The sequence below is a fragment of the Melanaphis sacchari genome, unplaced genomic scaffold (genome assembly GCF_002803265.2).
Source record: "Melanaphis sacchari strain LSU unplaced genomic scaffold, SCAv2.0 Contig455_pilon_pilon, whole genome shotgun sequence".
Classification (NCBI taxonomy): domain Eukaryota; kingdom Metazoa; phylum Arthropoda; class Insecta; order Hemiptera; family Aphididae; genus Melanaphis; species Melanaphis sacchari.
Window position 1 is genome coordinate 5,859 of NW_020271298.1, and position 12,165 is coordinate 18,023.

The following is a 12,165-nucleotide window of genomic DNA, read 5'->3' on the forward strand; positions in this document are numbered from 1 at the left end:
ATAAATTTACAATTCAAGTATTAGATAAGAATCGAAATGGATTGGAAATATGTTTTATTACGCTAAAAAAAGGTTGTTATAATATTAAAGATATTAACCAGCAAGTTGTAGAGCAAGTAATAGACTTTAATAAAGAAAATGGAACATCTATATCTTTCGAAATTTCAATTGATCCTAACGATTTTAGATCTCTCATAAAATGTAATGGGTTAATTAAGTTTAATAAGGTTTATGGAATAGCACCTTTATTAGGGTTTGAAAAACGGGACTATTATCCAGATTTTCAAATTCTGAGCAAAAGTGCTGTGAACATACATTATGGTTTTTGAAAATCACTGTTTTTTAAAATTACACAGAGACGAAAATGAGCTCAAGGGTGATATTCCCCCTTAAACTTTTAAAATCTCCCTGCCCAAAAGTGCTGTGAACATACAAATACATACTACTATTGTCTATAGTATAGACTCTATACTCTATACACACATTAACAATAGATAGGTCAAAAAAGTGTAGGGCAACTTTTAGGGTCCATTTTTTTGTTTTTATCCACGTGCGGTAAGCCTCGAGTTGTTGGTCGCACACGTCTACGCCACCCATATTTTGGATATAAGTAGGGCTAGGATTTTAATGACCTAAAAAAACCTAAAAAAAATTACCGAATAAAAACTAAAAAAATGACTCAATAAAAAAAAATGACCTCATAAAATGATCGAAAAAATATAATTATATTAATAAATTAATAAATAATAATTAATATTTAAAGTAGGGCTAGGGACTTATTGAATTTGTATATTTTTATTGAATAGTCCAAAAAATTGCTAAGTAAGACAGAAATTTGTTTGAATTTAAAAACACCAAAAAAAAAAAATGCATATTTTTGCATATATTGCAATTTTTATGAAAACATGCATTTTTTTATGATGAATACATTTTTTATGCATATAACATCCTTATTAAGTACGACGTAGATTATTTCCCACAATATTATGGATAATATGGACGTTTTTGTTTTTCATTTAAGAAAAATAAAATAAAATAAGAATTTTATAAATAGAATGTTTCCATGCATTATCGAAATAAATTATTATCGACTAACACCAAATGAAGATAAGATATTTCTATCTGCTAGCCATACCGTCCGCACTCAGCACGTCAGTCTCGCCTTTCGTGTATTGCGGTATCGTGTGCTTAATTGTTAACCAATATTATATTTTTATTTTTGTATCAAATTTCATTAAATTTTTAATTTAATTTCGTTTTCGTTACAAAAATGCCTAAGCAAATTACATGTGCTTTAGTTAAAAAGTATATTACAGAATTTGGGTCAGATGTTTTTTCAGCAGACCAAAATGTGTTGTTTTGTAATTTTTGTGAAACAAAAGTGAGCGTGGATAAAAGGTTTATTGTCACCCAACATCTTAAGACGGAAAAACATAAACCGGCAGCTAAGCGCATTGAAAATCGCCCAGGTACAAGTAAAATACTTACACAACAATTTATAACGGACACAACAAAAAAGTCTATATTTAGTCACGATCTTTGTGAAGCTTTGATGTCAGCCAATATACCTTTAAATAAATTATCAAATCCATATTTTAAAGAATTTCTATCGAAGTACACTGGTAAAGATATTCCTTCTGAGTCAACGTTACGAAAAGGTTATGTTGATGAAATTTACGAAAACAAAATTCAAAAAATTAGGGATCATGTTCAAAATAAATGTATTTGGGTATCAATAGATAAAACTACCGATATTACAGGTAGATATGTAGCTAATGTTGTTATTGGCATTTTAAATGAAACTGGGAGTAGTATGATTTTTCTTTTACATTCCGAGGAGTTGGAAAAATGTAATCATTCCACAATTTGTCAATTATTTGATAGATCAATGAACTTAATTTGGCCTAACGGTATTCAGCACGATAAAGTTTTATTGTTTCTTAGCGACGCTGCCCCTTATATGGTAAAAGCTGGGGAAGGAATTAAATTATTTTATTCAAAAATTATACACGTTACGTGTTGGGCCCATGCATTTCATAGGATCGCAGAAACTGTACGAGCAGGATATCCAAAAGTTGACAAACTTATCGCAAACGTAAAAAAAGTTTTCCGTAAAGCACCTTCTCGCATTCAATATTTTAAATCAATAGCCCCATCATTATCGCTACCACCTGAACCAATTTTGACAAGATGGGGTACTTGGATTAAAGCAGCTAATTATTACTGTGAACATTTTGAGCAAATAAAATTAATCATCAATTATTTTGATGACAATGATGCAGTTTCAATAAAAAATTCAAAAAAGTATCTCTCGGATCAAAATATTGAAGCACAACTAGTATTTATAAAATCAAATTTTGGATTTTTACCAGATTTAATAACAAGACTTGAAAAACAAGAAATTCCACTGATAGATTCAATTTCTATTGTCGAAGAAGCCAAAGAAAAATTAATTAAAATTAATGGAGTAATGGGAAATATAATAAAAATTAAGATTGAGTCTGTTTTATCAAAAAATAAAGGCTTTCAAGCAGTTTTCAAAATATCAGAAATATTAAATGGAAAAAAAAAAGACACATATGATTTACCCGAAGATTTGAATTTAAATGATCTCACATATTTTAAAAACTGTCCAATAACATCAGTTGACGTAGAACGTTCGTTTTCAATGTACAAAAATTTACTTACTTCCAATCGACGTTCATTCAAGTTCGAAAATATCAAAAAATCTTTAATTATTCAATGCAATTTCCAAGGTAAAATAACTTATAAAATAATCAGTAAAAATAGTAAGTATAAAGGAAAATTTTTTTTATTTTACAGAGCCGTTAAAAGAAAACCTTGAAGAAAACTTTTAGACCACTTTTAATAGTATAACTACAATCTTTACTAAGATTTTCAAAATTGTTATAAAAGAATAAATTATTTTTACACATTTAAAATAAAAAAATTAATTGCATATTTGAGTGCATATAACATTTTTTTGCATATTTTTGTGCATTTTTTATGATAATTTAATGCATTTTTGCATGCATATTTTCATAGTTTTCCTTGCAATAGGTTCCGAGCCCTATTTATAAGTGTACAAATAAATTCATCTTCTGGTATAATAGCCAGCGTCATTTGTTCTGAAATTAATATATTTTGAGATACCTAAAATAATAATATTTTGAAACTAAAATTATTATAGATACTTAATATTTATATACTGAAAAAAAAATTTTAATTATTTACTGTTGCACTGAACAATTAGTGACTCCTTCAAGTTTTCGAATGTGTTAGATCGCCGGTGGTCAGCTAACAATGTTTTATAAGATGAAAAACTCTTTTCGACATCTACAGAAGTAATGGGAGCAAACTTCATGTAAGTGATATCGTCCATATTGAATTCGAAATTTTTAAAAATATAACCCAGATTTTAATTAAGTATAAAAAAATGACTTAAAAATGCTAAAAAATAATCCTAAATACAAAACAGTACATAAAATGCAAAAATATGCAAAATAAAAACTAAATATTTAAACTCGTAGATGACCAAATCAAAAATTTTGTGCTTGAAAAGCTATATCCTGTAAATCATAAAAAAAAAATGCAAAATCCTATACTATCCTAGCCCCTAGTTATAAGTAGAGACCGGATTTATATGCATTTTAAATTTTAAAATATGCAAAATAATTTTTGATTATACACCTATTCATTGTAAAGTTATAAAACCAAAATATAAATTATGAAAATATAAATAAACTACAATATTATTATATTATATAATGATCATAAAAATGAATTAGAATGAAAATTTTTTTAATTTATTCGATATTAGAAAAACAATAAGTAACAATAATATATTCCATATTGACCTCGGTTAAATTATGACGGCGATTTGTGAGAATATGTTTATATGCAGAAAAACTTCGTTCCACATCAACGCTTGTTATGGGCGCATATTTAAAACTCAACAACATTTCCGGAGAAAAGTGTTTGATAGAGGAAGTCTTCAAGTCAACAGTCTCACCTTGGTGTATTTTAGCAATTTCTTTTAAAATTAGCAAGACTTTATTTTTATTAATAATTTCGGAACATTTTTTTTTTATTAATACGCTATTTTCATTTTCAGAAAGATTAATAATAGAATTCGTAACTTATTCAAAAATGTATAAAGCATCTACTAGTAACAAATCTGAAGTTTCAAGCTTTTTAATGCTTTCAACAATAATCGAAAAAATTGTTTTAATATAAGTTAAATCGTTAATTATATTTGATTTCGTTAGAATTTGTTTACAGTTTTGAATGCTTTTGACACCATCTTCTTGTAGGTTTTGAATAACATTTTTAAAAGATTCGAAATTATCTGCATAAAATGAAGGGTACAGGGAAAAAACCAGAAAAGTCACTTTTTTTCTAAAATTGTTATTTTGGTATCAAATTATTTGTATTGACGTATTCTATCATTCAAGAAGTCGAATCTGGGAAAAAAGCAGATTAGTCGTGAGTTATGACCAACGAAAGTTTTGGCATACAGGAAAAGAACAAGGCAAGTCATTTTATACCGGGAAAGAACCAGACAAGTGTTTCATTTAGATAATTGGATTTTATTTTTATTTTAGTTGGTAAAACCCAATTAGGTACTGGTCAATCCGATTAAACTATAGATTAATGTTGTGTACAGATAAATATAATATAACCAATTGCTGCTTGACAATATTATATCATTACTATTACGATCACCATACCAAATAGTTTTAGTCACGTTCGTGTTTTCACATCGTAAGGTAGTGAAAAATATTAATCCGTTGAGTAAATTGTGTTGTTTTATTATTTTTTTATTAGTTAGTTAGTGTTTTTCTATTAATTATGTCAATATCTTCAGACGAGGTCGAGAATGATTCTAATGTGTTACCCAGGAAAAAAAAATAACCGGACGATTATCTGATGTAGGTAAAAAATTAATTTAAGTTCACATGAAGCGGGAAAAGACTGTAAGTGTTTTCATTTTAAGTGTTTTGAAATCATTAATGAAACTGATAGAGCTAAGTTACTACGACATTTTAATGAACTCAAATCACATGACGAACAAAATAATTATTTGGCGGGTTTAATAACAATACTACCTGTACAAAATAGAAGACCAAGACTTGACGAAGGTGCCGCTAAACGTGATTCTTCTTTTGCGTACAGAGTTCGTATTCATGATGATGTAGTAAATAAACCTGATGTACCAGTTTGTGCAAAGGCATTCTGTGCATTACACGGTATCACTAAAAATAAATTGACATACTTACAAAAAGGTATGAAAATGACTGGTCAGGCAACACGAGATATGAGAGGCAAACACTCTACACTTCACAGAAAACTTAAAGAACATACAAAACGCTTGATATGCGATCATATTAAAAGATTTAAAGGGCGACAAAGCCACTATAGTTTGAAAGATTCAAAAAAAAATGTACTTACCAGAATATTTGAATGTTAATAAAATATTTACTATGTTTAAACAACTACATCCTACAGTTGTTGTTTCTTATGAAACCTACATGTGCATTTTAAATTCGGAATTTAATATATCGTTTGGATATCCACGTACGGACACATGTACAACTTGCGACGAGTTTCTGGCCCAACTTAAAACATTATCTCCGGTCACAGATGATAAAGAAATTCAAAATCTAACAACGAAAAATATGTTACACAAAAGAAAAGCTGAAACATTCTACGTACGCAAGAAAATAGCAAGACAAGAAGCCAAGAAAACAAAAAAGATGGCAGCAGTTTGCATGGATTTTGGTAAAAATGTTTCACTTCCTAATATAACCACCAACGATGTTTATTACAAACGTCAGTTATCAATGTATTCATTTAATATTCATATTCTCTCGTCGCAACAGTCTATTTTCTATGTATACAATGAAAGTATAGCTAAAAAAGGCGCAAATGAGGTCGCTTCTTTTATATTTCATTTTATTATGAATTATCTTGATGATGACGTGGAGGAACTTCAAATTTTTTGTGATTCTGCTGGAGGGCAAAATAGAAGTTATACTATTTTTCGTTTTATACACTATATTGTCAATAACCAAATTCACGGTCTAAAAAATATCAAAATTACATTTCCAGTTCGAGGACATTCATATTTAGAGTGTGACAAAAATGTCGGCTTGTGGAAATTAAAAGAAAAAATGGAAACTCCAAAAGATTTTAAGAGCATGATCAAAAATTCAAGAATCAAACCATCACCTTTCGTTGTAGTCAGTGTTAGTAAATAAATAGTATTTAATTGGACACATCTGTTAAGCACTATTTATAATGTTCGGAAATGCCCATTTAAAACCCAGCCTATTAAAGAAATCATTGCCTCATCCACTGAACCTAGACAACTCAAATGGCGGGACACATACAATGGGCCCATGTTCTCTAACGTAATAAAAAAGCCTGAAAAAGGCCTGTCAAAAGCATCAACATTAAAAAAAGGAGAATTTGAGCTTCCTACTCGATGTTACTCAGGTATTTTTTAATGCAAATACTATCACAGTATTATAGTATACAATATTTATTTTCATATTTATTTTGACTTTGCAGGTCCTCTTCGTATTTCACAAGCCAAGCATCAAGATATCATGAGCTTAATGAAATTTTGTCGCCCTGAAGCTGTGGAGTTTTTTAAGAAGTTAAAATATCAGTAACAACTTGTGTTGTAAGTTTTATAATCATTCATTTTTTGAAAATCAATATATTTTCGAAAAGCCTACATACCTTGTTTTTTCCCTGTTTCAGATGACTTACTTGATTCTTTTCCGGACAATATATGACTAAGGATGATTTTTCTATTATATTTTTAATTTAACACTGTACTTATTTATTTCAAATATGATTAATTCTGTTTACTATAGTCTATTCCAAATAAGAAACACCCACGGCGGCCGACTTCTGCGCATAGACGTGGCTTAAATTGAGCAGAAAGCTCTAACTCTGCCGTCGCCGTGTAGACGGCGAGAGCGACGTAATTAGTCTATCGTAGACCAGTGACCTGAACAAATAACTTAAAATGCATTGTAATAGAACAAGAGGTGTGGAGCGGTACGGTGTGTATGAGCGTCGTCGCGTTATGTGTGATGGTATGCCACATGCCATACACACTCATTCCCGCCGCCGCCGATAGAGCTACACACGAACATGTGGTTGATTAGGTGGGGAGCCTGTCCGCCGCCTGACGGAAACTCGTCGCCGCCGTGGGTGTTTCTTATTTGGAATAGAGTATACATATTTTCAATGTTCATTATGTCATTTAACCCGAACATTTTATTTTGAAAAAAAAATTATTAAGTTTTAAAATTAAAAACACGTTTTTCTCGAAATAAAAAAAAAAGTGAATTTTCTGATTTTTTCCCTGTACCCTTCAAATATTGCCGATTGTAACCAAGCTCCCCATCGTGTTATTATAGGTTGAGGTGGTAATGGTGTATTAGGTAACATTTCATGATATAATTGAATTCTATAAGGAGCTTTCAAAAATATCTTCTTTCCATTGTTAATTAAATCGTTTATTTCAAGAAAAATATCCAACATTTTTTTTGCGATCCGATGAATCCCATGAACAGCACAAGTCACGTGAATAAGATTGGAATAAAATGGTTTTAAATTGTTAGCTGCCTTAACCATATATGGGACTGCATCGGATAACATTAATAAAATTTTTTCGTCGTTACCTCCATCTGGCCATAATACTCTAAGACAATCATTTACAAATTTTACTATGGTATTATTATTTGTTTTTTCAAGAACTTTAGATGCTAAGAGATACGATTTTGATGGTGAATTAACATTTAATTTTCCAGCAATAAAGTTCGCAATATATTTGCCTCGTGGGTCAGTAGTTTCATCGATACAAAAATATATGAATGAACTTCCTATATTTTCTCGTATTTTTTTTAAAACATCTGTGTAACATTTGATTACATAATTCTTCCTTAGGGTACTTTCATCAGGTATATGTAGATGAGTATATTTTTCCAAAAAAGATTTGAAATTGGTATTTTGTAATTTATGCAGTGGTATGTTAGAAGCAATCAAAGCTGAACAAAGGTCAAGGAAAAATACTGATTGATTTTCACCTAATGTTGACTAACAAATATTTGTTTAGAAGTGGGAGTTTTCGAATATTTTTCGTGTGAAAATGACTAACATGCTGAACGATTTGAAATTTTTTTTTGTATTACAATATTGACAAAAAACTGAATTGTTATTTAAGATTTTGAAAACCTCACCTGATTTGTTATACTGTTCAATCCATTTTCTAAGTGATGGTAATTTTGAACTTTGACACTTAGGCATTGTAAAATAACAAACTCAAACAATATTTTACAAAATGTACACGTTTTTATAATATATTGGTCGTTGACTATTGCCGAATGTACGCTTCAAACTACAGTCGTCAGTCTATCAGTTCGTGTTCTGTAGTATTGACGATAAGTCGATAATGTTAAACAAAATCGATAAGATAAAAATATACGATAGGAAAACCAGTATGCAATAAATAGTGGAATACCTACCTTACCTACCAACTAATACGGAAACAAAATATTTTCAATTTTTGTATTGTGGAAAAATTTATATATAATAATTGTTCATACAATCATAAAATTAAATTAAATTTATACTTAGTGTTTACGTATTATGCAAAAACATGCGGTTTTATATAAAATATGCACTTGAACCCAAAATATGCAAAAATATGCAAAATAAAAATTTGTAATATTATTTATTTAAGTATGATTGATGAAAACCCATTTATTGCATGTAATTGCTTATAAAAATATGAACATGCATAATATGCAAAATCCGGTCTTTAGTTATAAGTCTTGATTATTCATGGACAAGGAATTTCTATATATTTTTTTTCAGACTTACTCCAACGTGTTACCTACCATTGTGTGTGACTTCGCACCAGTGGCTGTTGACAAAACAATGTCACACTTACTATCTTGCCATTTATTGCAACTATTTGGTCATCAGACCGCATAGGTTCTTCCCATTTCTCTTGCTTAAACTTTTTATCTACACTGAAATGTATATTTTTTAAACGATTATTCATAATTGTACCTATCGCCTTAATATTAATTGCATTTAAACGATCTTGTAATGGAACAGTGGTGAAATATCTGTCAAAAAATAATACACAATGTTCTGGAATAGTTTTTGCTAATAACCACCGCTGGACCTAATCCCAGAAATCTGTCTAATAGAGTATTTTATCCTTGGTAAATTTCAAAATCAAGTACTAAACCTTTTGAAGTTGTGAAGTTTTTTAGACCAACTGGTCTAGGTTTATTTCTGACATATTTTTTATGTGGAATACGTCCTAAAAATGGTATCATTTGTTCATCAATCGAAAAACAACTTACATTACGCGGTAAACTTGAACAATCATTATGTACGCTATCGATAATTGGTTTAATTTTCCAAAAGCGATCTGCTTGTGGTGGACGATTGTTGATATCCACATAATGTAAGCAAGAACGTAGTAAAAAAAACCTATTTCCATTTATGGCTTGTATAATTAAATCAAATTGGATACCTCTTTGCCAGTACATGTGAATACGAGGATACTTTATTATACCGATCATGGCATGAGCTCCATAAAGAACTTTTATTTCATTAGCTCAGGTTTTAAGTTCTTTTCCTAGTTTCGACATTGCATACATTTTCATAAATAAAGCTGCTTCATCAAAATGCGAGTCTGAAAGATATTTTTTAATATAACTAGATGCCGATTCGATTACTTTAAAAGCATGTGGACCGTATTTCTGATCTGGTAACTGAATACCATTAAAAGGTATTGGAACCCAACCAGTAGTTGTTATAATAATCGGAGTTTGTGGTTGGTTATTTTGTAGTAAAGTAGGTAGTGTTTTCGAGGTATCTTCAATAATAACATGATCACTAACCTGTTCAAACCCATTATCTTCTTCTTCGTCGTCTTCATCATATAAAGTATTTTTGTTAATAACTGGAGGTTGTCACGTTTTGTCATTATCGGAATCGTCACTAAATCCGTCAATTTCCGATTCATCAGACAAAAATGATAAAATATCACCCTCAGTTATAGTTTTCGGTTTCATAATTAATAATAAAATAAACCTTAATAATTTAAAATAAAAATGTTACTAATACACGAAAAACTCATATTAAAAAAATACGTATAGTAGTACACACAATCAGCGTTGTGAACGAATTAAAATAAATACTATAAAACAAACGTACACATATGTGTAGGTTAAACATATTCGTGATTATTTATGATAGAATATAAATACACGATTACCATAGTAATCTACTATATTCTTTGCTTAATTCTAAACCAGAAACATGTTTAAAAATAAAATATTGATAAATAATTAAACGCCTGGGGCTTATCGACAAATATGAAGTACCAAAGAAACCCAATAAAATTCATTATAAATAGAATATTATCGATTTATTTCGATATTATTACTTTTTTTTCCAAATATAGTTTATTACCTACACAATCGTGTTGTATAGGTCTGAAATCTCTATTTTATTTAGTTTCAATTATATCGATTTACATAACTAAACCACACATTTGTGCATGTTAATTTTCAGTAAATACAAAAATAGAAATTAATATAAGGATTTAAAACGATAACGAGATTTGTAAACACAAATATGTGGTTTAGTAGGAAATAACACTAAAATGAAATTCTGGTCTAGTACTGAAAGGGATATACCACTAGTTTACCGTCAGCAGCCACCGCTGCGGACGCATAGCCGCCACCTCTCTCGGTGGCGCCGACGGTTGGAGTTTGATCCGTGTTAGCTGCCGCAACCTGGGGGTCGCGTCGTTTACGTCTACCGCTATGAAGAAGCTCCGATCCGTCGGTACGGGCACCATTCCACCGGCGCCCACATTGAAACCAAGGCACAACCGCGGCTGTCACCTGCCGGGAACGGCCCGCCAGGATCCTCACAGTAGTCAAGGCGGCCCGGCACCCACCAGGTGACTATATCTTTCGTGCGGCGAGCCACACTTCAGAGGGGAGCGATATCGGTTCACGGAGAAGAGGCCCCGCGCTACGGGTTGACCTAGGCCTTCACGCCCGTGGAACGACGTTTCCGCAGCCCCACGGATCGGGCAAACGCCCCGGTCTGTAGCGGATGCATACGGAGCCCAACCCCGCATGCCACGCTATCGACCGGTGTCGTTAGAGGACGTTTCTTCCTGGCAGTACCAGACCCGAGAACCACCGCTGATGACTAGCGGAACCAGGCTGTGGTTTCGCTATATATGTTACCGATAGACGGAAGATATTTTTGATATTTTCGAAACACCGTGGAATACAGGGTTTTCCATTTAAAATCAGTTTCATTTTTTTTTCCAGTTATACAAGCATTTTGAAAAAGAGTCCAGTCTCATCTGCATTATAAATTTGATTATCAATTTATCCTTCCCGTATTTTTGGCCATACATTGTCGAGCCAATTTTGGGTTATTTCAATGTTAACTGAATTGGATTCTTCACTTATTGTCGAAAATACAATATTATGTCTTGATCTAAATCTTTGAATCCAACCAATGGAAAAATTAAAATTATGTTTACCAAAGCCTTTAGCTAATTTATTGGTTTTCTGTTGAAGAATTGGTTCATTTATTGGAATGCATAAATTTCTTTGGTGTTTAAACTATCGTAGTAAAACCGTATCTAAATCCATAAGCGCACAATTTTGAAGTTTTTTAACTGAAGACATAAAATGTTTAAAACAAACATCAGATAGGGTCTTTTTTTAAATGATTGGTCCTATATACAAGAGGAACGATCTTAACTCTGTAGCCTTCCATCAACTTATTTCATCTAATTTTCTAAGCTTCCTGGAAAACTCACAGGGAAATGAAGTTTTAAGTTTTACTGCATTTTCTGATATTTCATTTATTTTCCAAGATGGCAATCTGACATTTAACGGCCCTTTTACCCTTAAAAGTATTATTTTTTTAACAGTGCCCAAGCATACTAAATGCATATAGTCTAAGGAAAAATTTGATACAACATCAAATCTTACCAACTCAGAAATACATGAAATACTTGGAGATGTATGATGTTATTCTTGAACTCTTTTAACATAATCATCATGGGTTCTAACATTAACTAAATCTGATTCA

At 31.0% G+C, this 12,165-nt stretch overlaps 1 protein-coding gene across 1 annotated transcript; it reads left to right on the top strand.

Moving 5' to 3' along the window:
• Positions 1–2,407: 2,407 nt before the first annotated feature.
• Positions 2,408–2,858, top strand: LOC112598087. The gene is made up of 2 exons (XM_025344423.1): positions 2,408–2,756; positions 2,824–2,858. The coding sequence occupies exons 1-2, from the start codon at positions 2,471–2,473 to the stop codon at positions 2,856–2,858; spliced, it is 321 nt and encodes a 106-aa protein (XP_025200208.1). The 5' UTR covers positions 2,408–2,470.
• The last annotated feature ends 9,307 nt before the right edge of the window (positions 2,859–12,165 follow it).

What these genes read in the sequence shown, in the direction of transcription:
- LOC112598087 (XM_025344423.1), top strand. Translation starts at nt 2,471, where the DNA reads ATGGGAAATATAATAAAAATTAAGATTGAGTCTGTTTTATCAAAAAAT. An exon ending in TATTCAATGCAATTTCCAAG is followed by an intron (nt 2,757 to 2,823) that starts GTAAAATAACTT and finishes TTTATTTTACAG; the next exon opens with AGCCGTTAAAAGAAAACCTT.